The following is a 27925-nucleotide window of genomic DNA, read 5'->3' as shown; positions in this document are numbered from 1 at the left end:
GTCATTTCGTGGTGCCTTACATGCTCACTGGGTTTGCAATATGTTCAGTGGACCGTGAAATTAGTCGTGGTGCGCGTAAGCTGGTCCGGACATCCATATAAAAAAAAAAAAAAAAAAAAAAAAGAATTTGGGGCACATGGTTATTGAATAAACCAATTTTTAAGGCATAATCAAATCCCAAGGAGTCGCCTTCATGTCTTAATTGAACAACCTAACAGCATGGGCCATGCCAGCATTTCGATACTAATTGGACTTGGAGTGGGGCCATGGTTGATAGCAACCTAACAGCATGTCACGTTCTGAATCTTACTCTAATGGGATTTTGTACAGTCATGGAAGAAAATGGCAAGCCTAGTGACGTGTTTGGTTGTTTAAGTATTTCTCAGACTCATTACGGAATATTATATTTCAATGTTTCTTTCGGTCTAAAATATTATATTTGTATTATCGTCTACATTGTCCTTGGAAAATAAAGAATCTTGCAAAATAAATACTCTATATGTAAATTAGATCCTTGCTTTGTTGCAAATCCACAAATCATATGCCTAAGCCCAATGTTTTCATATGCCTCAAGCCCAAGAAACAACTCCTTCCTTTGTATAGATTAATTCAATCTTGATCATCTTTTTGGTAATCTTGATGCTTAACTTGATCCAGATATCTTAAGTTACCCCATTGAATTTTTTTTTTTAATATTTTTAGCCCTTGAGCTTGTAATTGGTTTAATTGACACCTTTAATGGATTCTTTGGTGATATTTATTGATTATCATCAAAACCATTCCTCTAGAATAAATATCATGCAAGATGAAATTAAATTTTTGAAGTTGTCTTATCATGATCCTTGAATCGGTCATATTAAAGTCTAGAAATTTATCAAATATAAATTTCTTTCATACCAGAATCTTTAGTTTTCTATTTTCGATCCAAAGCTTCTTGTAGTGCCTTTACATTCTTGATTGAACTATACATATTATATAGTGAGTTGTCTAATACAAAATTGCTATGATTTTATGTGTCCATAGTTGCCATAATAGTGGGGTTAAATTCATTATCTGACAACTTTGACGTAGTAAGGTAGAATAACATCTTTTTCTGATTTCTCTTGAAACTGAATCCATTAAACTTTTTAGGTTTTTCGTCATACATCATAAAACATAATGATGAAATCCTCTTTATTAAAGTAGTACTTGTCGAAACAACATTGGTTTGAACAACCAATTCTTAAGAAGAAAACATGATATGTAATTTAAAACAACAACCAAATTTATATAATAAAAAATGGCTTCTAAAATACAAATCTCAAAGAATTATACTAGACACATTAAAATTTCAACAAAGAAATTAACTAAAAAAAATTCTTAATAAATTTGCATGCAAGATTATAACAAGTATAAAGTTTATAATTAAGTTATGATAAACAATGTTGTCACAAATAAACTAAACAGTTAACTAGCTAGCAATAATGCCTTAAGATTGTTGGTGATATATTAGAGATTACAATTGTTTAGTTTAGATTGCATGCAATTTTATATAACAAAGTAAAAGTACATATACTTGTAATAGACAAACACATGTAAAAAAAATTACAGAACTTAAACCAAAGTAAATGTAGATGTAAGGAACTTACTTGTTAAGCTATTAGAATCAAATTCAAATAAAAAGCATGTTGTTGTCAAATATCAATCATTTATCCTTAAAGCGTTATTGCTCATCTCTTGATGTAAATAAAATAATTTTAATAAACTTTTTAAAATCACAACACCACCACCTTGTTTAGTTATATTCCTAAACAAGATCTACGAACTCGAGTAAATAAAAACCAAAATCTCTTTACAAATAACAAAAATCTAAACTTCAGACCAAAGAGAAAACAAGGTAAAATTTAAGCAAGACTAAAGATGAAACGAAGCTAAGAGAATAGTAGGGAAGAAGGAAAATGTGTTGCTTCCAAGGATACAAAATATCTTACATTCAACTCCTTTTTATACTAATTTTTGGATGAAAACTAGTGCAAAATTCTACAATTGCGCTTTAATTACCCACCATAAATATATTAAAAAACCTGACAGTTTTTGTCTTAACAACCAAACATTTTTACTTAGAAAATAAAATAATTCAAGAGATGGAAGATTAATTTTCAAAATTTTCATTCATAGGTTAGTAAAAACTAATTCTTGATGAGCTAAGCCTAAGCCCAGGACCCGGGGCTCGAGCCCCAGCCAAGCAAGCAAGCGTTCGTTTGTGGCTTAAGCTTCATGCTCACTTTGTCTAGATTCTCTCCTCTATAAAAGCTTTGGTAACCTATAGACTCATTTTTAACTTTTCAACTTTTTATTATATAAACTAAAAAAGAATCTTGTATTCTTCGAATATGGGATAAGGGGTTTTGAGTTTTATAGAAATACGTCAACTAAGGGTTCTTTTAATTTTTTATCCACCCATAATTTATTTTAATCATGTTGATGTTTCACGTTAAAGAATTTTTGTTGTACAATAATTTTCAATAAGTTTTTAACCATAAAAGTGAGTAAACCCTGCTTTTAATTCAACCTCAAATATGTTTATTAATCATATTTTTTATATAAAAAAAATTATAACAGTGATTCTCTTAGCAAGCGATAAGTTGTTCATTTTCTAAGTCGACAATCTCTGCAATAAATTTTCTAACAAATACCCGTAAGTGTGCTTATTAATCTTCTAGTGCAAGAGTGGGACTCCCAAGTACTTACCAATATCAAGAGTTCTACCAAAACCACACATGTTGTTGATATTCTACACTAAGGCATAATAGACATTCTTAAAAAATATATCTTAGGTTTAGTAGTACTCACTTTCTAACCTGAAGAAGACCAAAAAAGATTTGAAAAATAAAGAATTTGCTTTGTTTGAATGGTAGATGCCTCTGCAAATAATAACATGTCTGCAGGGAAACAAAGATTGGAAATATGACCCTCCCTACAATGGCCTTCAGACACGACAACATTGATTAAATGAGACAATCTCTTGACTTGAGGCACAAGACACAAATACGAGACTAAGGTAGTGTTTGGTATTTTGAATAATATTAATTATGTTGGATTGGATTAGATTAGACAAGGCTAGATAAATAATTATTCTTTCTTGTGTGTTTTATGTGCATTAAGTTTAACTTTATAATTTATTTTATTTTGTGTTTGGTAGACATCGGACAAAATAGAACATCACACTATAATGATAATAATACCATTGACTTGTCTACTGTTTAAAGTGTAAATTATAACACATATTTTAATCCAAAAAATTATTATATTTTATATTTAAGATAATGAGTAAATATATTTTTTTAGAAAATCATTATTAGTATTTATCAAAATATTATTTTACTAGGGAAAAAATCCACCTTTTTTTATGTTGATTAACATGTTGTTTTGGCAATTAACAAGCTTACACGCACTTGTAATTGCCTCAAATTAACTTATGTTTATTTGTTTTGGAAAAAAATGGTGCTTTTATTCACAAAGCAAAGAATATTAAAAGAATATTCAAATTAACTTTCTTTAAGCTAGGTTTTTTTTAATTAATATAATTTTATAGTTTTTTATTATTATTTTACCATCTTTGATTACTGAGATTTATTATAGTAGATGATGTGTTATTTGTAATAACATGTGGTCTGCTTGAGTTAAAAACAAACAAACAAGTGTGCAAGTTTGGGCTACTAAGCCAAGGCACCCATGGGCTTTTCTTTTTATAAGCCCAGGTGTGCAAGCCCAAGATAACCTTTTCCCTTTTTCTAATTTTTTTTAATATTCTAAATTAAAATATTTTTAAATAAAACAATTCTAATAATATTTAAAAAATTATATAATCACATCATATTTTTCAAATAAGATTAGTGGTTTTTAAAGGTAATGTTAAAGGATTGCATGGATGATAATATGTAAACTAATATGCATAGTTGTAAAAAAGAAATTCCCCATGGATATTCAAATATCCATGAGAATAATTTTTTTTTGTAGTTTTATATAAATTTTTTTGCAAATTAATTATTCCTTTATTTTCATATATAATAGCATAAAAATTATCAAAGCATATTTTTTTTTATTTGAACTTATTTTTTAAGTGATGATAAGTCTTTATTAAAAAAGTCATTCTATTAATAAAAAAAAATATAATTTTATATTTATATAAAGATAAATAAATAAATAAATAAGTGATTTTTAGGTAAAGAAACTTTCTAAAGTGATTCATAGAAAATTAGTTTGCTTGATGTAGCTGTATCTCAATAGTTTCTTAAAGAAGAAAAAGTCATGTCAAAGACAAGGTCGCAAGTCCCACCTTTTTTATAAAAATAAATTATTTTTATATCAATTAAATAAATCAGCTTATATGCATGCATTAATTTTTTTAATATAAAATTTTAAAATTGAGTAACAATATTTATTGATTGGATTAGAAATTCATAACTTGGCGCAAACTATTAAGCTAGTTGCGGATTAAAATTGTGTTTGTTTTTATGTTTAAAAAATATTTTTAAAAATATTTCATATTTATTTTGTTTTAAATGAATTTTTTATGATTTTGAATAATTTTAATGTATTCATGTAAAAAATAAAAAATATATTATTTTAATGTATTTCAAAATATATTATTTTCAAAACTTTAAAAAACAATTATCATCACAATCTCAAACACAAAAACGGAAAATTGAGGATTTATAAAAAATTACTGAGAGAAGAAAAGGAATTGTAAACTGCTCATCACAGGATCAATATCTTTGAATCTCTTTACACACTTTTATCTTCATGATTTCCCTCATATTTTTCTCCTGCTAGCATCCGTGGATCCGGTGGTTGAAAGATGGTAGCTTGGTGATTTTGAAACGGGAAGATTAAGACGCCAAAGCATGATTTTTGAGCAGTCCTCTGGTGGGATTCCCTTCAACTCTGTTTCATCTTCAAGAGCTGCTTGTTTGACAAATTTGATTGAATTCTGTAAGGGGAAAATAGAAGAGGAGAGCTAAGCAACCTTTATTAACAAACATCTGGGCACATTTTCTTGTTTCGCACTTACCCTACTTCTTTCAAGGAATTCATAAATTGTAAATAAATTAACAAAATTATTGGAGAATTATTCGGCTATAAAAGTTAAAACATAGTTATAAACTAAGTAATTTTACGGTGTTTAATGAGTAACTAGTGAAATTTTTTTAGTTAAAACACTTCATTTATTTTAAAAAATAGATATAAGAATGAGAGATAACTTATACGAAGATACATTTATAACTTTTAGTGAGTTCTAGATTTGATTTTTTCCCATTCATGTATTTGTTTTTTTTTTTTTCAAAGTAGATTTAGTAGAGTAACTAATATGTTATTATTAATTACTCTGTTTGCACCATAAAATCTTCCAATAAACCAACCTTGACCTAAAAAGTTGATCTAGGAACTCGAGACTCAATATATACCTTGAGTTAAGTTGTTAGTTGAACTGGTCAAGAATTTGACATGGCAAAACTTGTTTGACCCAGATAGGTTTTTAATAACCAGGTAATCTGGACAAACCCAAGCTTCGACAATTAGACCAACTATAAATAAAAATAGAATTTCATTTAGATACCTAAAACTCAATATATTCACTTAACTAAACTCTACTACCCAACTGAAAAGGCTTGTGTTTTTATTATTATTATTATTATTATTATTATTAGTTTAACGTGGGTGTCCGGGCCAGCTTGCGCGCACCTCGACTAATCCCACGGGCCCTGAAGTTAACGACCATGTAAGCCTCCAGTGGCCATCATATAAGCAACCACATGGTTCGAACCTGAGACCACAGAGGGAGCAAACATCTTGATCCCAAGCTCTTACCACTGGGCCACCACCTAGATGGTTTATTATTATTATTATTATGGATAGTGTTTATTGTCCTTTGAATATTTGAGTTTTAAGTTTGGTTTATGTTTTTGATATTTAAATCATGTTTGTTAATTTAAGTTTTTATATTATTATCTATTTATTGAATTAATTAAAAATTACATTGAGATTGAGATATATTTAAATTCAGCATAATTATTTTAATGGAGTATTTTATTAATCTGCCAAATTGACCCGAGATAACATATAGGTTGACCTAATAATCAAGGTTAGTTTTGAGTTGGTTTCTAGATCGGGCAAGAAAACTATATATTAAACCATTAAGAAATATTGCTATTGAAAAGCCTCATTTCACCGACAAGCTCATGATTTTCATAGATTAATAATAAATTATTCTAATGTTTGGAAACTAGTTAGGTCACTTGCTCATAATAAACACTTAAAACATCACACTGGAGAAGATTTTCCTCCAAAAAAAAAAAAAAATTGAGTTGTTGGATATATATACTAAACAAATAATAATATCTTCATAGATTTGTTCATATTGTAGCTTTTCTTGTCACCAACAAAATCCCCCAACTTCCCTAACAAAACTGGTTTGAGAAATTATTTTTTTTACCGAGGCTAACTTAATTTAATTTGCAATTAAAGGAAATCAGGATATAAAATCATCCCATTACCTCATTGTTATACAAATATATTGTTAATTTTATAGCGTGTGTGTATTATTGTAATTACTTTTTAAATTTTTATTTTTTAAAAATATATCAAAATAATATTATTTTTATTTTTTAAAATTTATTTTTAATATTAAACCATTAAAATGATTTAAAAAAAAAATTTGGGAAGGGGTGGCGTTCCCAGATGAGCTCTTAATATAACGGGAGCTCAGCCAAATGTCTACTAAACCAAAGTAATTAATTCAAAGCATATCTACCAGTTAGTATGATTGGACCCGACAGTATAGTTGACGGTATGATTAACTTCATGTATGCACTATGACACCATGATTTTCCACAAAAGTAAAGTGATCATTACAATGTTGACAGAATCTCATACTTTTTGAGAACTTTAATGTCCTTATTTTGTGCAGCAACACGAAGGATAATTACCTCGTTACTTTTATTATGTTCGAAGGTATCTGATCATGATTTCAAAGCTCGGTTTAAGTTAGATGGGTGGGAAGTACCTGTGAGGTTTGCTGGACTGATGAAGGGCGACCCCATCTCTCAGGATCCCAAAGGATCGAACTGTTGAATCCAAAACTTGAAATATGGATTGGAGGCCTTTTATCCGTTTCGTTGTTCATTTTCTTCAGATGCCACCCAATAACCTGCGAGGAATCACATACGGGTCCTTCAATTGTGACTTTGTTTTTGTTTGCTGAAAGTAGAGCCACTGGCCATGTCCCAAACACCCTGCACATTATCCATCAAAAGGAAGTTAGTTCTATGAATAATCAATCAGCTAATACTGGGAATTTGTTAAGAACAACTGCGACTAAACGATCAAGTCAGGAGGATTGTTAGTGTTCATCGTGTGTGGTGGAATGGAATCCATAGACTCCAGCAGTCTCTATCTGTGCCTTGTTTTTTCAAAGCGATTAGCTAACATGCATGTCCTCACCTCTCTTTTCAACAAGTGAAAGCAACATAACTGCACACATGAAGTCCAAGTTGGTTCTCCGCAAAGCTTGATCGACAAATCACATAGCCTAACCACCCAATATTGAAAGAGTCAAAAATCAAATGAAGATGTGGGACTCGTGAGATGGTTATTGTTTTCCCCCTGACCAATCATGTTTTTCTGTTATAAAAAGCTGTTCGTAAACTTTAAAATCTATACATTTGGTAAACCTGAGCAATCAAGCTTCAAGTGTCCCATTGAGTTTTGCTTAGCAAATACTGAAAGCTTTTTGTTTTCTTCTCTTTTCTTTCTCTATTCTCATCCTCTTCGTTAAAGTATAGCAGTGGCAATTTAATCTCAATTTGGGAAATAATCATAGAAGTAAGACGTAAGTAGAATTAACGTACTCAATTTGCCTAAGCTCGTCAAAGAAGCCAAGATCATAAACATTGGAAAGCCCGGCAAAATGAACAATTCCACTCAGCCTGTGTTGCTCAATGTGCCTTAAAGCAACATTCCTTTGATGATCCAGCTCTGCTTCAGGATCTGTAAAATTCTCCTTGATGACCAAATGCCTATACATGATGCCTGTTTTTCTAAGTATCTCCGATACTTCATCTGAATCTGATTGCCCTTCCACAACAATCCACAATAATGGTGGCGGAACCAGCCTGATTGTATTAGCTAACCTCCTCAAAAACACCCCTTGGTACGGATCTTCAGTGCTAATTGGCGTAACGATAATTGCCAGTCTTCTTGGTAGTAACTTGGGTTTTGGTTCTTCTTCTTTTTCCAAGAATTTTGCAGGTTCAGATTCCTTGGAGCTTAATGGAGTTGGCACAGGACTTTCAGCTATCAAACTTCTGTTAACATTACTAGCATGTGGTGTACTTGCTACCTGCTGGTGCAACATTTCAACAGGTTGCGATTTATTTGATGCAACAACATGACTAGAAAAAATTGAAGCCTTGCCCCCTGGAGCGAAACCTGTAAAAAAGCCCATAACAAAACATAAACCAAAATGAACTATAGCTTTCTTCCATAATTGAACTTTCTTCTTTGATCTTTCCAAAGACCCCATCTAGCTAAACCCTTCAAAATCTAAGTTTCTGGGTTTGGTTAGCTAGATATTGATCACTGAGTTTTGGCAAAAAAAGAAGGGGATTCTTTGGGGGAGAGAGTGATAAATGTAGAAGACTAAAATTAATGTACAAGGGAGTCGCTTTATATTGAAGGATATATAATTGTTTTTTTTTTTTTTTTTGTCAAGGTTGAAGCTAACTTGTCCATGAAAGGAAGGTACTGGCAAACTCAAAAGGCATGTTTTTTTTATTTTATTTTTGGAACATATTTGACAAGGCATTGCTTCGTTTAGTTATCACTTGAAGTGAAAGAAAACGTAGAAAAATGTGTGTAGAGGCTAGTGGGAAGGGCTTGAGTTGCTGTCTGCACCAAATAGTTGGTGGGATGCAACCCATCAACTAAATAAGACCTGGAAAAACACTTTATTTTATATTCACCTGTTGTTGAGATTAATTATGTAAACCGAGTATAGAGGGTATCAGATGTTGTCTGTCCCGGGTATTGTCTACTTATGAGCTGAAGTTGAGCAGCATTTCCCAGTGGGTAAAAATGGTTTCAAAAGGCTTGAATGCTCTGGCTTTAGGTATTTATATTTCCATACATGGTAATTCAAAGCATGTGTTCTTATAATCCTTGATTTGGTTCTGAAGTCTTCTTATAGGGGATTTGCAGCCTAGGATTTCCCTTTGTAATTTCTTGGAGGGAGGGAGGGAGGGAGGGAGGATCAAAATACCAGGAAAAAAGAGACCTTTGAGAGAGAAAGCTGACTCGAACAACATGAAATGGATTATACTATTAATAGCAATTTGTTACTTGTTCCAACTGATGATGATGGATACGTTGTCCGTGTCTAATTATTCTTCTCCACTCAAATAACAAACATTTAATCACTACAACATTTCCAGTCAAAACTGCCATCATAGCTTCTTCATCTTCACGTCAAAGATGGGCAGCTTCCGTGATGTAACGAGGGATGTTATGGTTTCAACAGCTTGAGTGGGGCGCATAAAAGCTTCCACCCATCTAATTTCGGACAGCAGAATAGTAAGAACACCAAAGCAAATTCCTTCAGGCTCCAAAGGCATGTCCATTCCTTCGAAAGTTGACACAGGGGATCATCATCTTGTACAAGGATGGGAAAGCATCGTTTCCAGTTGAAGCTTTAGTTTTTGTGACAGCATCGGGAACGTTATTTTCTCATCTAAATCAATAGCAAGGGCCAGAGCAAAGCCAGAAAACTGGCAAGACCAACAATTATACAAACATTGATGACTGAGATGATGCAGGTAAAGATAACTGGATACCAGAGAACTTAAATTCACGAAGTCTCAAACAACCAAAAAACATAACAAGCTCGGCTTGTAAAATTCCAAAACACGCATAAACTGTAAAGATAAATTGTAAACTGTTCTCAAAACTTGAAGAGAAGAGAAGATAAAATCAAACAGGCAGAAAAGCAGACATAAACTAGTCTAAACTGTAACTAAGCAAACACTTCACTTTTTCTTTACTGCAGACTTGGTGACCTTGGCACCAGATGGATCCTTCTTCTCAACACTCTTAATGACACCAACCGCCACGGTCTGACGCATGTCCCTCACTGCAAAACGACCAAGAGGAGGATAGGCAGAAAAGGTCTCAACAACCATAGGCTTGGTGGGAATCATCTTCACAAACCCAGCATCACCATTCTTCAAGAACTTGGGCTCCTTCTCGAGCTCTTTGCCAGATCGCCTGTCAATCTTGGTCAAAATCTCAGCAAACTTGACAGCAATGTGGCAGGTGTGACAGTCAAGGACAGGGGCATATCCATTCCCAATTTGACCAGGGTGGTTCATGATGATGACCTGAGAGGTGAAGTTGGCAGCCTCCTTGGCAGGATCATCCTTAGAGTTGGAAGCAACAAAACCACGTTTGAGATCCTTGACAGCAACATTCTTAACATTGAAACCAACATTGTCACCTGGAAGGGCCTCCTGAAGAGCTTCATGGTGCATCTCAACAGATTTAACTTCAGTGGTCAGTCCAGTGGGGCCGAAGGTCACGACCATACCAGGCTTCAGGACACCAGTCTCAACACGTCCCACAGGTACAGTTCCAATACCACCAATCTTGTAGACATCCTGAAGTGGAAGACGGAGAGGCTTGTCTGTGGGTCTCTTGGGCTCACTGATCTGGTCAAGAGCATCAAGGAGGGTGGGGCCCTTGTACCAGTCAAGGTTGGTGGACCTCTCGATCATGTTATCACCCTCAAAACCAGATATAGGGACAAATGGGATCTTGTCAGGGTTGTAACCAACCTTCTTCAGGTAGGAAGAAACTTCCTTCACGATTTCATCGAACCGAGACTTGGAGTACTTGGGGGTGGTGGCATCCATCTACAAGCAACAGCCAACAAATGAAATGCAACTCTTAGTCAGGTGTTAAGAAATTTTGAGCAGTACAAGTTAAAGTATTCATGACATGTAAAAACCAACTGCAAAAATTAGTAGAAAATAATTTAACCTTGTTGCAACAGCAAATCATCTGCTTCACACCAAGGGTGAAGGCAAGCAAGGCATGTTCACGGGTCTGGCCATCCTTGGAGATACCAGCTTCAAAACCACCAGTGGTGGAATCAATAATTAGGACAGCACAGTCAGCCTGTGAGGTACCAGTGATCATATTCTTGATAAAGTCACGATGACCAGGGGCATCAATGACAGTGCAGTAGTACCTAGTTGTCTCAAACTTCCAGAGAGCAATGTCAATTGTGATACCACGCTCACGCTCAGCCTTAAGCTTGTCCAAAACCCAGGCATACTTGAATGACCTTTTGTTCATCTCAGCAGCTTCCTTCTCAAACCTCTCAATCACACGCTTGTCAATACCTCCAAGCTTGTAGATCAAATGACCAGTAGTGGTTGACTTGCCAGAGTCAACATGACCAATAACCACAATGTTAATGTGAACCTTCTCCTTGCCCATGATGAACTTTGGGAGAGAAACTGGAATTGATAAAATAAAAAAGACTTAATAAATACACAAACATATTGAATGGACAGAAAAACATACAAAAGTAACATTTCCAATAATACTAATTAACCAGTCTTATACTTAAATTTCAAGTGACCATAATTTCAACAACAGTAAAGACATACATATGACACGTTCTTAAAAATAGCATTTCATGAACCAAAGACAGAAGCCAAATAGTCATTCGTATATAACAAGTTAAAACCACCCGCAAAACAATCACAGCTTATACATGTGTCTGAATAAACCAGCAAACCTTTGATACAACAATAAGCCTAGATCCGCTTATTAGTTAATAAAAAATAATTTCAGAGGTGTGACTGCTGGGATTCGAGCCCAGGTCTCCACGCAACTAAGGCATGGAATTTACCATTAAAGTACAGTCACTACAGAGTCAAATAAAACATTTTCCCATCAGATTCAGGCACTTTCATCAAAACAAACATGACCAAATGTTATCAAGGTTCAGTTTGCTTCTTCCTTGTTTCCGATGGGAAAAAAGAAAACACAAATTAATAAAAAAAGATAGTTTCAAATTAAGATCTTTAAATAAAAACACTAAAAGCAACTGATTTTCAGGATAGAAAAAACCCGATTATATTCATAGCAGAACAGTAAACAATTTAAGAAAAGAAAAACTAATTCAGAGTCTGAATTATTTTTCTTATCTGATTTCAATCAAAATCAACAAAAACTGAGTCATTAGATCTGAAATGAAACACGATCAGTAGCATATAAACAAATAAGAAGAAAAGCTTATAACAGATGCCATCAAAATTATAAAAGCTAAAAGCTATAAAAGAAAAGAGAATCGCATCAGATCAGACAAGTAAACATAACATAATACTAAAGGGGGAGAGAGAGACGAGATCTAACCTTGAAGAAAGGAAGTTTAGGGAATCTAAAAAATAAGGAGCTCTCTCGCAGTTACAGAGAGCAAACGAAAGAGATCGAGAATGGCCGCTTATGCTTGTTTAAATAGTGACACTCACTAAGCCATTTGGTCTTAGATTAGGGTTTCTCTATCGGCCGTTGGATTGTTTTTAAACTAATGGTCCAAGATAACCACGTAGCAGCCAGTAATAGAATAAAGTTTCTCTATCGGCCGTTGGATTGTTTTTAAACTAATGGTCCAAGATACCACGTAGCAGCCAGTAATAGAATGCGCTTGTGTTTTTAGGTCATGTCGGTTTCATTATGGCAATGTTTGTTTTCTGGAAATCACTTTCCAGAAAACTATTTTCCAAATTTTTCTGTGTTTGTTTGCCATTAGAAAAGTTGGTCAACGGAAAACATTTTCCGGTCAACGGAAAACACTTTCCAGTCAACGGAAACACTTTTCGGTCAACGAAAAACACTTTCTAGTCAAAGAAAAATTTGGTTTGGTTTTCAGGAAAGTGTTTTCCCTTTTGGCTGTGTTTGTTTTCCGGAAAGTGGTTTCCGGGAAACCACTTTCCAAACTTTCCTGTGTTTGTTTGCTATTAGAAAAGTTGGTCAACGGAAAACACTTTCCAGTCAAAGGAAAATTTGGCTTGGTTTTCAGGAAAGTGTTTTCCTAGAAAATCTGAGCGGAAAACACTTTCCGGAAGTTGTGAAAAATTTAGAAATGTCATTATTTGCTGATTATATCAAATTTGATCCTCAAACTTTTGATTGTTATATATAATTTGTTTTGAATATTTATTTTTCAATTCCATCTCTTAAAATTTAATTTTTATATTGATTTTGGTCCTTATTTTTATAATTGCTATTTGCTTTTTCCTTATCATTTTTTTATTGAAATTTTTTATCTATCAAATTTGATCCTCATTCTTTTGATTGTTACTTATTTTATTTGAAATAATTTATGAAATGTTAATTATTATTATTTTAATTTCTTCACCTTTTATTTTTTTTTTAATTTTTTAGATTTGATCTCTATTATTTTGATTATTATTTATTTTATTTGAGATAATTTATGAAATTATATTTTTTTTCAATTTCATTCTCATTCAACTTTTTAATTTGTAAGATTTGTTCCTCGTTATTTTAATAAACTTGAGAAAAATAAAACATTAATAAGTTATTTTCCAGCTCATTTTCCATAACATAACCAAACACTGGAAAGTGTTTTCCAACTTATTTTTCATTACACTACCAAACATCGGAAAATACTTTCCCGGAATTCACTTTCCCCGAAATTCACTTTCCAAAAGGAAACTACTTTCCAGCAAACAAACGGGGCCTATGTTTTTGTTGCCCTTTTCATCTGTGAAGTTCCTTTTTTACCCTCCTTCATTCACTCACACGTAATCTTCCCGCAAATCCCAATTTGGCCCTACATTAATGATAATCATGGTAACTGCATCTCTAATTAATGCAATTCTGATGGTGCTAGCGCTTAATTTTAGCTTTCATCTTCTTGAGTCATCCCAGCAGATAGCTTCTACAATTCACATCAAAGTATTTGATTTGCTTGTCTGTCCATTCTAGCCATGTCTTCCGATTTGTGCTTTGGATCAAAATTCATAGCTTTTGTTCTGATTGCTGTAGGGTTTGTGATTTGTTAGGCATATTTAAGAGTACTGTAAATGTTATTTTTTAAAATATTTTTTATTTATTTATTTATTTATTTATTTATTTATTATATAACAACATCAAAATAATCTAAAAACATATAAAAAATTAATTTAAAATTAAAAAATTTTAAAAATATAATTCACTGCGATGCTAAATAGAACTCAGCTAGACTCATCGCTTGCTAGAATGGCTTTCAACAGCTAATCCTGCTCACGATTCGATGTTATAAACATCTACGCACGCAGTAATGATTCAAGACAACACTTGTGGGAATATTTCTTTGCACTATGGGAACATAGATGATAGAACGCCAAACCTGTAGCTTTAACAACACTACGGCAAATCTGATTTTTTTAAGTGGGTAACTAGATTATTTTCCTCGTTATGCTACAAGTCATTTTAATATATATATATATATATATATATATATATATATATATATTTTAAATTTATATCCAAAAATCTAAAACTCAATTAAACGAGGGGAGTGCCATTTGAAATTTAACATTTTTAACTACAACTTTTATAAAATAAATATATATATTTTAAATTCTATCATTTACCGGTTTAAATTTTAGGGACAAGTTAATTGATAAAACTATTTAATAAAAAATCCAACATGGTCTATCCCATTTGAAATTTAACATTTTTAACTATAATTTTCATGAAAAAATATATTTTAAATTCTATTATTTATTAGTGCAAACTTCAGCTGAAAGCGAATCAATAAAAAGATTACAGTTATTAACTTGATGCATAACCACATATTTTTTTATGAAATTTTCCCCATTCAAGTCAGCTATATTTATGCTAACATCATCACAGCTTTACATAATGTTTCAAGTCAACTAAACCAACAATTTTAAACCCTTTAAATAGAGTTGGTCGAGATCTTTGTCTACGATAAGGGTGGATTTCCTTGTACAATTAATCTATCATCAACTTTTTAAATGTTTTACTTCATACATTCAAACATAAATTCTTCATCAATTTTGACAATTACAACTCCTCCATATAAACAAGACTTGTTCAATTTCCATGATGGACAAATGATGGGTCCTTCCCTTTTTAATTAATAATGCTGACATCTTGTTTATCTATTAATTACCTATACCACCACAATTCTATGCAATCTTCGTAACAATTTCATCGAATTCCCAACTCCCCTTGATCCCCCCCCACCCTGACAGAAATTCATCTTATGGTGGGAGATGAATTTTTCTTCTACCATCTTTTCAAACACAATTTCATCAATTTAAACAATCATTCAATCAATTTCAAATTTCCATCATGCATATTTTAACTAAAATGTATCATTTCACTCACAAGATAAACTCAAACCAAGCTTGAATTAAAGTTTCTAACCTCTTAAACACAAGAAGTTTGAAGGAAAAAGATGTTAAAAACAAGTTTTCTTCTTCCTCTAATTTTTTCCCCCAAACCCATCACTTTATGCTCTCCAAAACTTTAAGAAATCTTAAATTATTAGTTCAAATTCCTGGCTCACTTTTATCTAGTGTTCTTAAACAAAGTGGTCGACCATGAATGATTTATGGGAGAAGCCATTCACAATTTACAAGATTTCCTCTTTCAAATCATTATTTTACCCGATCAAAAAACTTACATGATTTATTGCTATTTAATATTTCACATACCGATTAATTTTTTTATCTCATCCGACATTTAAATTAATCATCTAGGAATGTTCATTCTGATTCACAAAACTTTTCTGTCTAATTTATCATTTCTCAATCGAAAATTTACCGTTTCTAACACTGATTTACCGGTTTTAGATTGGGGGTTTACCAAATTACTTGTCAAATAATCCAAAGATAAGGAAATAATATGTTTGCAAGCATCCCATATCCATTTAGCAAAGCGTTATTGTACTGATTTAAGGAACATAAACACATAAGACATGGTTACTTTTTATTCCATTAAATTATGGAAATATCAAGGAAATGCAAATTTGTAAAGTTCCAAATCAACTGTCTGGCATAAACATAAACATTGAATTTCCCCATGGTAAACGACAAAATAGTAGGACCATAGTATTAGATTTGGTTTAGTTTTTGATGAGCTCTTTTTTGTTTTTTAACTTCCTCTAGTCTTTCTGAAGAGTAACTACATGGCAAAAGTAAATGTACAACTTCACAAGATTTTCTTCACATTATAATGCACAGCTTCATGACATTATATTCAAAGTTACAAAATAAATATTTTGGACGACCACAACAAACTGTATAGGATAACATCCAGAGCACAATTTAAGCTTTATATAATAAACCCAAATACCAATAAATAAATAAATATCAGCAGTAATCAACAAAAGCTTTGTAAAAACTCAAATTGAAAGGTACCGGAGTGAGCAATTGCAAGCTATTTGATGATGCTAATCATTGTACAAGCAGTTGAAGGGCATCGCTTTTAACCAGCATACTAGTAGCAACATTCGAAAAGGCTGAGAGATACACCATTACCCATGCTACTTCATTGGTCAATTCCTTATCCCTGAATTTGACAAGTTAATGCTACTTTAATCTCGGATAAATTTTCTAAAACAATGAATAAATAAGTTTCAAGAAATGAGATAACTATTCCCCACAGCAAAGTGAAGAAAGAGGAGAGATGGTAATATTGTCCCGTACAAGATACAAAAATGAAGCTTTAAGACAACAACTTCTCCAAGAATTCTTCCTGGGACAATAAAAGAAAAGGCAAAAAATTAATAGCAAAACCTTAAAAACAGAACCATTTTTTAGTAAGTTAACTATTGCTAATTGCAGCAAGAGAACTACAATCATGATTCTTGCATTCTTAAGTAAAGTCTAATAAGTTAATCAACAAGAAACAAAATTGATTGTTTGGTACATTCTAAGTGTGGCTCTTCAGAAACTAGTAAGGAAAGGAAAACTGTGAAACACGCTTCAAATAAACAAGCAATCACAGACACCGGAATGGAAATTATGGCATATATGATGTAAAACCTGTTCTAGGCCGGCTACATGTATATGCCATGAAGCAAAAGGTATAATGCGCATAAGATGATTGCCAAGGAACAACACCCTGCATACCGAAAATGAGCTGTGAATGATCGACGGGATGCAGGATCAACATCGAGGGCCAGCAAATCTTAAAATCTAATCAACTAGCTAATTTCAACTAAATGCCATTTTTTAAATGGCATAAGAACCAATATCACTTAAAGCTTTGGGACTTACTTTTTATGGCTCTGGTCATAAGGGTCAGATCTATATAGATTTAACAAGCATTAGAAGAGGGAATAGGGTTGAAAAAACAAAAAGACCAAGAATAGTGCTCAGATGGTAAACATGGACAGCGACCTCGGCCTCCACAAGGCTTAAAGAAAAGAGCCCTAAGAGAAAATTCAGGAAAGGAAGTTCAAAAGCTTTTTATAGAGAAACCCAGATTATCAGAACTGAAAATGATTGATTGACACCACTTACGCTTTCCTTGAGTGCCAAAGAATTGCATCTAGAACCCCATCAACTCTAATGAGTTTCGTTGCAGCTTTAGGATCTGGTCCCTGCATTCAAACACACTGAAGCTGTGTTGTGAACGAAATTTAAACAAACACACAAGCACAAGGATGTGCATATGAATATATCACACGATGCACTTGCTGACAATTTTTTAAAAAAGTGATGCTTTCTTTAATGTCCATTATGCAATATGTGCCTGTCACCCTGAATGTGGAATAGGTACTTAAATCACAAGAGTGGCTCATGTCTAATGCCTTTAATTGAAGACATTAGGAATTCAATTGATCAAGGCAGATAAATTCAAAGTTGGTGTAGGAAAGCCTACAACTTAACAACTGATGAAGCAGAAATTGTCACAAAACTCTTGAATATATCACACGATGCACTTGCTGACAATTTTTTTTAAAAGTGATGCTTTCTTTAATGTCCATTATGCAATATGTGCCTGTCACCCTGAATGTGGAATAGGTACTTAAATCACAAGAGTGGCTCATGTCTAATGCCTTTAATTGAAGACATTAGGAATTCAATTGATCAAGGCAGAGAAATTCAAAGTTAGTGTAGGAAAGCCTACAACTTAACAACTGATGAAGCAGAAATTGTCACAAAACTCTAATGTTGGCTATATGCAAACTCAACACAAAGTTAGTTGGTACATAGAATTTTGGGTGTCTTTGATAACCAAAATGACAGTTGGATAAATGACTGAGGGGAGTTGGGCTGTAGGTGTTGTGTTTGCTGAAAACTAATTGATAACTTAGTGCTACTTCCAGATATTAGAAAGCAACTAAATAAACTATTAAAAAAAAGTAGATGTACCATTCAGCATCGCACTGGGATTCCTAGAAATTGCACATTAGGAATTCTCTAGCATCACACCTAAGAAACTGTTCCATGATGCACCAGCTATTTAAGGCATCTCACCACACAAAGCACTAGATCCTCGCAAATTCTGGCTTGGAACTTATTTTCCAACAAACAAAATTAGATCCCTGCATATAGCCTCTCAAAGTAAGTTACTTGGGGATGTGCCTCTTGAGTTGTTGATGAGCAACTAGCATCTTGAAGGGTGTGAAGAGTGTTTAATCTTTGGGACATGGTTCTAATTTTACGATAGCATCATAAGCCAAATGTGTGCACATAAATGCAGAAGCTGTTCATCAGTGCCCAGGCAGCTGTTCTCACAGTTGAACCCTTGTATGGCAGCATCATTCTTGCAAGAGGTGGTAAGGCTCCTTGAGATAGCAAAACACTTCTCAACTCTTCTCCTACAACAGCAAACTTTTCCAATGCCCGTGCACACTGTGCAGCCACAGGAAAGGAACTCTTTTCTACACGGAAATGCAACTATAAATGCCAAAACTAAAGTATCATGTTGATCCACTAGAGTTTCAAGCAACTATCTGATAAAACAAGGAAAGAAAATTACGCACATACCCATGAATTACTAGGCTATAATTTTCAGAATTATTAAATTTCAAGAAACAAATGTTTTAATTATTGAAGTTAAAGTGGCTTTTCATTATCACTCGGATTAACCTTATATTGTTGTCCCAGTATGGGTTCACATCACTGAAACCAACATACTTATATCATAAAGTATTGAGACAAGAAGGCGAAAAAATAATTTCTTGACACTAAAAAGAATACACCAACCATCACAAACCTCCAAGATATGCAATAAGCAGCGGTAATGTAGGCAGTAATGCTTTTGTTTCTTCTGATTTTCCTGCTGCGATGTTTGTAAGGCTCCATGCTGCCTCAAGTAACTGCAAATAAGATAGGAATCAGTGTTTGAATTTACATCCTTATTAGAAGCCATGTGTTTTTAAATTTGTTCATAGACCAGGTAGGCAACATAATACTTTCTCTGACAAGCACTGAGCATTCATTTGACATACATTGCAATTTAGGAAAGAAAAATGTAACTGCTGGTAGGCTATGAGAACCTAATATGGATAGAGATCTCCCCCCCAAAACAGACCCCTTTTAACTGAGGAGAATGACTCTTTTTAATAATTTAATAGAGCTGAACAATAGCAGGTATGGGAATAGTTCATCAAATTACAGGAACTGCCAAAACAACAACAACAACAACAACAACTTTGTACCTGTTCATCTGGAGAGCCAAATGAGAGACATTGCACAAGCAAGGCAATTGCTCCAGCTTTAAGAGCAGCATCAACAAGAGGGAATTCTGATTTAGACAGCAAACACCTCAGCTCCCGAAGGGCACCAACTAGCTTCTGCATGACACCTTTTTCCCTGAAGGTTCAAGCATAAAGATGGTTCAAACAAATTCCAAAAGAACTTAAGGTAAAAAACCCTAAAACAGAATTAAGCATACAAAAAATTCAATGGCATACATGTTCATGAAAAGGACTGATATGGGCTGAAAACAGAAGACAGATAGTGCTCAGATACATGTCTCTCAACGCCAGAACCGTTAGGAAGTTCTACATATACATTCCTTAGGATAACATTCATGCTAAGATCACTAACATTAAGCAAATGTTCTTCAAATATTTTCCTGATCCTTAAAGATACATATCCATATGAAAATTCAGCTCCCAATAATAACAGTTTACCTGCATTGAGCTTATCAAATTCTAAATTCAGTTCCAATAACGTCCTTCATTACTACTCTCAACATATCTAACGATTTTATTGGTCAAACTTCAATTAACCACATTTCTCATCTCCTCTTGACATGCAAAACAAGCTTCTAATTTAACTTGAGCAGCCATGAATTGAAGGATACCAGTCTGCAGATACGACACAGAGCAGTCTGTTAATTAAATTATATCTCAAAGGAAATTGATACACATGACTCGAGACAACCTTGACGATTAGCACAGTACTAATTAGCATATTCATGATAACAACAATATTAAAATAGCTAAAGGTTTTGGGAGCAACTGAACTGTGTGAAAAAATTATAAGAAATTACCCAACGTGCGCGGGGAATTTGTTTTCATTTCATGAACATTCTCCTAAAATCCCTAGTTTTCTTTTAATCGTCTTAAGCTAAGTATAGTTATGCTGCACGAATTAGCACCTTCATAACAAGAAATTAATGTTTTCATTGCTCTTCATAAATCATCATGTCCTTTTCAATAGGAATGTCATCGCCACTAGGCCCCAATCTATAAAGACGTTAGCACGAACCAACGATTCTCTCCTTTCCTTACCTGCCGCCACCGCATTTTGCCGGCTCCTATTCGCCGCAACATTCCCAACTACCCACAGGAAAAATAAATGAGCATTCAATGGTGTGTGTGTGTGTGTGTTCGCCGCAACATTCCCAACTACCCACAGGAAAAATAAATGAGCATTCAATGGTGTGTGTGTGTGTGTGTGTGTGTGTGTGTGTGTGTGTGTCCTTGTGCTGAGTCAAATTAACAATATGTTTAGTTGAAATGATTCTATGAATTTCTTCAAATAAAAATCTCGGCAACCAAACAGAGCGGTGGAACTGATTTAAGAAAACGGTAAAACTAGTTTATGAGGGAAGAAAAGAAGGGAGAGACAAACCTGAAGACTTGATAGGATCTCTTTGGTGAGGAGTTAGTCCATCTTCAGCAGCTTTTTTCGTTTATTTTTCAGTGAGGTTTTTGAATGTGAAGAGAGAAAAAGAAATGATGAGACAGCATAAACAAAACCCCTTCACAAATTGCAGCGATTTTATGGCAAATATACTAGAACAACTGGGATATTCACTATAGCTAAGTTCATTCCGGGACGACATAAGGGACAGATGCAGTGAAAAAAGAAATTTGTTTGATTAAAAGATTAAAAAAATATCAAAAAAATTGTTTTTATAATGATTTTAAATGAATTTTTATTTTAAAAAATAAAACGTATAGATAATATATGTTTTTAGAGATAACATTCATTATTTTTTATTTATAAAATATTTTTATAAAAAAAATTTAATTCTAAAATTATTTAATTAAAATATGTAAAAATAAAAATTATTATTATTATTATTATAATTTTAAAACTCAACTCGAGGTCGATTCGGGATAAAACCCGGATAACGGGTCGAGTTTACTGGGGTTAGTGTAAGAATAAAAAAAATTATTATAATAATTTGAAAACTTGATTCGGGAGTCGATCCGAGGCAAAGCTCGAGTCACGAGTGAGATTAATCATTGACCCGAGTTAAAAATAAAAATAGTTATTATCATAATTTTAAATCTCGACTCGATGATCGATCCAGGATAAGACTTGGGTCACATGTTAAGAGAATTAACCCGAGATGACCCAGATCAGCATAAAATAAAGGTTCAAGTTATCGGTCGGGAGGGTTATCTCGACTGACCAAAAAATTTTATTTTTATGTTTATTTTTAAAAAATAAATGGTTTTTGACCCATGTTTTATCCCTTGATCTAGGTTTTTAACCGAATTAGATCGAGTCAATCCTTCCTCTAATTTTTCTTAAACTCGAACCAATTCGGATCTTGAATCAACCCGTCAAGTCATTTCAAGTTTCATAACTTGGATTATTATAATATTATTAATTTAAACTAACCTAAAAAAATATCAAATTATTTTTTTTAGATTTGTAAGTCCGATAACAATGTATATTAAGAAAAATATATAATTTTTTATATTTTATTATGTTTTGTTCATCACAAGATATATAAATAATTTTATTCCAATTTCATTCTTTGTATTGTCTCTTTTGTTTCTATTGTTTTTTTTTATGTCAAAATTGTAAACAAATATTATAATACACATTAATAAACAATTTGTACAAGAAACAACTGCCTCTTAATGGTAAAATAATTACACAACTAGCTATATTAAATAGGAATTACTCTTACCTAATTTTCAATAACATGATAAAAAGAGGAGATTGAAAGGAATCCCTGGAAATGTCTGACTTTGACATCAAATTCCTTGCAAAATAAATTCCGAAAAGGTAGAATAAAAATAAGTACGATGATCAAGTAATCAAAGCATTCAATAAAACAATATTTATTTTTTTATTTTATTAATTTTTTTTTTATGACCTGACAATCAAACTTTTATGTAACAAAACAACTTCAATTAATATTAAAAACAATTATTTTAGGTTCAATTTTTATAAAAAAAATAATTAAATTAAATTTTTTTTAAAAAAACCGAAACTGATTTAAACCAACTAATTTCGGTTCGGTTTGTTTTATGAACAAAAACCGGTTCAAACCGGTTTGGCTTGGTTTTTTTATTTGGCTCGGTTTTTCCAGTTTGACTCGGTTTTTTCCGGTTTTTTTTCAGTTTAGGTTCAGTTCAGTTCGGTTTTTTCGGTTGCAGGTTTATAAAACTGAAACCAAATTGGTTGGTTTTTTCAAAATTTTAATCGGTTTTTTTCACAGTTCGATTTTTTTAATTATTTTTCTTTCTGATTTTCTTGATTTAATCAGTTTTTTTAATCTTTTTACTTACCCCTAATCAACATTTGAGTTTGGATTGAAATTTTACTTCAATTGAAGAGTAAACATATTTTTTATGGTTCCAACACCTGTAATTCCAGCAAACAATTAATTTTTTCTAAAAATATTTTTTATTATTCTTAAAATTGAGATCAATGTGGGTGAATATCTTTTTTTCTTATAAAAAACAATCATAACAAAAAGATAAGGAATATAAATAAATTTAAAATTAAAGAAACCATCGAATTGTAGGACTCCCAATTCAGATCCCACATTAACTAGACAAATATTTATGAACTGTAATATCTTACAAATAAGCCCAATAAATAATTCTATTAGTTACTAATATGTATAAAATCAATTTAGAAAAAAATACTAACCTCTCATTGAAAAATGAAAATGATGTAATAAAAGTGATTTTTATATTTTTTAAAAATTATAATTAACCTCTTGATTGGATATTTGAAATAATATTTGAAATTTTATTTCTTAAGAAAATATAATAAAAAAATGAGTTATGAGAATCGAAAAGTAATTAATTAAGTTATAGAATAATGAAATAATTTTTTACAATACAATAAGTGTATATATTTAATGGTTTCTTATTCAAAGACATTATAAAAATTCCATAACTTTGAAGGGAAAAAAACTTCTTATACAAAAGAAGAGAGACAAATACCATTTATTACATGAGAAATCAAGTTTAAAATGATTATGGTTTAATAAATATTTATATTTAAATGTAATTGTAAATTCTATTATGGCATGTTCATGTAATCATAGTGAATGAGTATGTTGTAGTTATTTTTTAAAGTATTTTTTATTTAAAAATATATTAAAATAATATTTTTTTATTTTTTAAAAATTATTTTTAATATCACCACATAAAATATCTAAAAATATTAAAAATTATTAATTTAAAAATAAAAATTAATTTTAAACTTTTTAAAATACAAAAACAAACCACATTTAAGAGATCTGGCTTTTTGGCAAGTTCAACTAAACTACTCGCACGTGTCTCCACTTTCCTGGTTACTCCGCCATTGATCTTTCCTGCCTCTTAAAAGCTCTCAACGTGCTCCACACATCTCCTGCAACCAAACGCCCAAGACGAAGAACAATCTCTCTCAACTCTCCAAAAAAATGCCCAATCCGCCACTTAAAGCTGTGACTCTCACCCACGTACGCTACCATAAAGGTGACCGATTAGGCCATTTCTTAGCCTGGGTTTCACTAGTTCCTGTCTTCATAAGCCTAGGCGGTTTCTTCACTCACTTCGTATTCCGTCGTGAACTCCATTGCATGTTCTTCGCTTTAGGCCTTATTATTTCCCAATTCATCAACGAAATCATCAAATCGTCTGTCCAACAAGCCCGACCTGAAACCTGTGCACTTCTTGAGATGTGTGATTCTCATGGCTGGCCTTCTAGTCATTCTCAGTACATGTTCTTTTTCGCTGTTTATTTTACTTTATTGACAGTTGAAGGAATTGGGTTGTCTCAGGTTAAGAATAAATGGGCTGTTAATTTTTGTCCATGGTCATTAGCTGTTTTGACCATGTTTTCGAGAGTTTATTTAGGGTATCATACGGTTGCCCAGGTTTTTGCTGGGGCTGCTTTAGGGATTTTTCTTGGGGCGTGCTGGTTTTGGGTTGTGAATAATGTAATTTATGAATATTTTCCGGTGATTGAGGAGAGTAAGTTTGGAAGGATGTTTTATGTGAAGGATACTTCGCATATTAAGAATGTTTTGAAGTTTGAGTATGATAATGCAAGAGCTGCTAGAAAGAATATGGCTGACAAGGCTAATTGATCAGGTAATTTCACTTTTCTGGGTAATTGTGATTTGATCTTGATTTGCCCCTCTCTATTTTTTTTTCTGGATCTTTTGTTCATTGTTTAAATTCTGAATTTTTTCTTTATATGTCATTCGTGCTTACTGTTTATGTTTAATTAAGAACACTGATTCGTGAGTTTGGTTGAGATTCTTGATTAGATCAAAAACATCAGTTTATGTCTTTGCTGATGATATGGTGCGTTTGAGATTGCACTGTTTTACTGTGGACAATTGTGCTATGAGAAGATCTATGAACTTGGCATTAGAGAAAGTAATACTTGTTGAAGGTTTGTTTACAGGAACAACACAAAAGGCAAGGGAAATTGTAGACAGTAAAACATGAAAAAATGAAATTAAAGGGGCTTTAGCTCTGGCAAATCTGTCTGTTTTAAGATTTTAGAACCTGAAGAGAATGTTCATGATGTCACGTTAATCTAGTTAGCAACAGCTGTACTTTTATTCTTGAAAAACAATTAAAAGGTTAGTGCACTGTTTTATTTGAATTCCTTTATATATGCAAGTTTCACAGAGGAAATTGTTTGTATCGAATATTCTGTTGTGCTTCTTTACAAAAATGCAGAACAGTAGAATTAACAAATAGCAAGTGATTCCTATCTAAGGAGATGTCCAAATGACTAGGAAAGCTGTTATCTCCAAATGATTAATTAGAATTCAGGGAAAAAAAAAAAAATTAGACCACGGGAGCAAACTAGAAAGACACAGCTCTATACAATGTTCATGCGAGAAACATTAGTGAAATACAGTCTGACTATGTAAGAAAACATTTTTTCACTACAGCATGTTCTATCTATCATGCTTCACCGTATTGTTGATGACCCTTCCAACTATTGAGAGTTAAACTTGTTGGCAGTTTTGTGTAATTTTTCATGTGTGTAAGAATTCCACACCCTTTCTTATTGACCACCATTTTTGTGATGATCTTAATGCTAGAAGATGTAATCCTTCTCATCCTTGATTATCTGTCTTGAAAAACTGATATGGTCCATGTTTTTCGATCCTGCATTTTAGCTTTTTTATCAGGTCCACCTTCCTTGTCACCCACCTGATTATCTCTTTTCACTGTGATAACAATGGCACTACTTCTAGTCATTGGCTTAATTGATCCATTAGTTAATCTCTTTGTAGAAGTCGATCCATTTTAATCCATTTATATTTATTTATCCCTCAAGTCTCTTCTTCTTTTCGGTTGAAGGTATAAGTTCATCTAGGATAGTCCCATCCCATATGTTTGATCACTCAATGAGAAAACTTGGGCTTGTAAGCTATGCAATAGAAAAATCTATTCTCTTCTCTTAGAAGAATAAAATGCTATAAAAAAATTAAATGGTTTTTATCCTTTCCATAGTTTTTACTGAATGAATATTTCATTTCTTCCTTTGCTTATTTCTTGCCCCCCTCTTCAACTGTAAGCTTTTGTTGTGGCCTTGGAGGAAGCTGAGTTTCTCCAGTGTCAAATTCCTACTTTTGCAAGTATTTGTAATGATGAAGTGCCCTTTAGAAGAGAAGGTAGTTGTAGACTATAGTTAAGCAGGGCATGAAACCATCGTTGTATATTTTAGGTGATAGGAGATTGTATAGTCGAGCAAACCTAGTGTTGTTTTAGCACAATGTTAGCACCTGTTTTTAATCTTTCATTATTTGGAAGCTGTTCCGAAGAAATGATACCCACAATTAAATTGATAAAGGCTTAAATGTGAGCATGACAGTGTAACTATAGTCTATATGGTAATAGTTCGGAACTCATTCCACTATCTCAAATTGAGAGAACATAATTTATTCTACAAAAGTTTTTTTAGTTAATTTTTTTTTTGTATTCAATATTATTTGTTTTTTCTAGGTTTTCTATTTGATTTCTAGTTTTTTTTATATAAATAGTTGTAATAGTCTTTCGGCAAGTGAGACTTGGATGAATACAAATTGAATATTTTAGGTATCTTCCTTATACTTATGGGTGTTTTTAGTCTTTAAGGGTTTTGACTTGTAACAAACTCCGTTATCCTTTTCTTTTGTTTGCGTCAATTGGCTTAATGTTTAGCTGAATGTTGGATAACAAGACAGTAAGAAATAAAATGATATTTCACATGGTTGAATCATTAAGAAACAGCATGCTCTTCGGGTAGTAGAAATAAGGATGTGAACCTGAATGTGTGATAACTTGCATGGTGAACTACGATGATTACTAAACCTTTGGCTTGTAATCGAGCTCCTGCGGTGCTGTGCAATGTACAACTGCACCAAGTTATCATAAAATACTAAATCAATGCTAGAACCGTGCGTCGGAGGTGTTGTGTGCGTTTGTCTTGCTTGTAAACTGCACAGAAAAGATCTAACATTGACTTATTCAACTCTGGTTGCAATTTCTGATTTCCATGCCTGTCATTGAAAATGCCTTTATTGCTCCATTTTGCAGGTTGGTAGCTCCAAAGATGCATTCAGGTTCAGGATTGTGTTTTTGCTTGCATGGATGACACTATTAAGCAAGTGCAGTTTTTCTTTTGAAGCACTCTATTTTGGAGCCCACGAGGGAAGCCAACTAGAAGGACTAGCACTAAGTTTAAATTGTTTTCTATCAGCAAGGATGAGCATCTCTGTCATACTGTAGCTCCAGTGAAAGGAGGTACCGTTGAAAAAAGTGCATCTTTATACTTGATTTTCATTAACTTACTGCTTGGTGATGTCCTTAAAGAAGTTTTATTACAGGATAATAGTTTTTTCCCCTTTTATACGATGTTTTAGGATGCTTGCTAAACATCTGGATGCTTTCATTACATCATGTTCTTGTGGTTAGAAGATGCCCCTCTGTTGGTGTAGCCAGAATAAACTTTTTGTTGATGCTGCGATGAATAATGTTTGCTTATTTTCACTAATTATTTTCCACCTGTCATCCATATTGGTGGTGTGAAATCTAAAGTTGGTTCACATGTTTTCTTCAATTGGACTGCAGGGTTTTTCTTCCATGACTTTAAGATACCATGACTTCGGGTCTAGTTTAATTTACTTTTTG

General features: G+C 32.7%; 4 protein-coding genes across 5 annotated transcripts; 1 reads left to right on the top strand and 3 right to left on the bottom strand.

Annotated features, from left to right (window-relative positions):
- Positions 1-4676: 4676 nt before the first annotated feature.
- LOC18100226 (beta-1,4-xylosyltransferase IRX9) lies at positions 4677-8830 on the bottom strand. The gene is made up of 3 exons (XM_006381426.3): positions 7890-8830; positions 7046-7274; positions 4677-4972 (listed from the first exon to the last, which is right to left on the bottom strand). The coding sequence occupies exons 1-3, from the start codon at positions 8561-8563 to the stop codon at positions 4796-4798; spliced, it is 1080 nt and encodes a 359-aa protein (XP_006381488.1). The 5' UTR covers positions 8564-8830; the 3' UTR covers positions 4677-4795.
- Positions 8831-9852: 1022 nt separating this feature from the next.
- On the bottom strand, positions 9853-12624 carry LOC18100225 (elongation factor 1-alpha). Its single transcript, XM_006381425.3, has 3 exons — positions 12457-12624; positions 11071-11552; positions 9853-10943 (listed from the first exon to the last, which is right to left on the bottom strand). Exons 2-3 carry the CDS (start codon positions 11530-11532, stop codon positions 10062-10064), a joined length of 1344 nt encoding a protein of 447 aa, XP_006381487.1. The 5' UTR covers positions 11533-11552; positions 12457-12624; the 3' UTR covers positions 9853-10061.
- Positions 12625-18809: 6185 nt separating this feature from the next.
- Positions 18810-20129, bottom strand: LOC18100224 (importin subunit alpha-9). The gene is made up of 3 exons (XM_052453648.1): positions 20026-20129; positions 19754-19907; positions 18810-19411 (listed from the first exon to the last, which is right to left on the bottom strand). The coding sequence occupies exons 1-3, from the start codon at positions 20127-20129 to the stop codon at positions 19301-19303; spliced, it is 369 nt and encodes a 122-aa protein (XP_052309608.1). The 3' UTR covers positions 18810-19300.
- A 3939-nt stretch (positions 20130-24068) lies between these two features.
- LOC18100223 (lipid phosphate phosphatase gamma) lies at positions 24069-27788 on the top strand. 2 transcript variants are annotated; one of them, XM_006381423.3, is made up of 2 exons: positions 24069-24898; positions 27332-27788. In XM_006381423.3, exon 1 carries the CDS (start codon positions 24208-24210, stop codon positions 24874-24876), a length of 669 nt encoding a protein of 222 aa, XP_006381485.1. In that variant the 5' UTR covers positions 24069-24207; the 3' UTR covers positions 24877-24898; positions 27332-27788. The 2 variants fall into 2 exon arrangements, with proteins under 2 accessions (XP_006381485.1, XP_024458258.1); XM_024602490.2 differs by having other exon boundaries at positions 24072-24880.
- The last annotated feature ends 137 nt before the right edge of the window (positions 27789-27925 follow it).

Source organism: Populus trichocarpa, chromosome 6 (genome assembly GCF_000002775.5).
Source record: "Populus trichocarpa isolate Nisqually-1 chromosome 6, P.trichocarpa_v4.1, whole genome shotgun sequence".
Lineage (NCBI taxonomy): Eukaryota > Viridiplantae > Streptophyta > Magnoliopsida > Malpighiales > Salicaceae > Populus > Populus trichocarpa.
The sequence above is the reverse complement of the archived record's forward strand: the minus strand, read 5'-3'. Positions and strand labels throughout refer to the sequence as shown.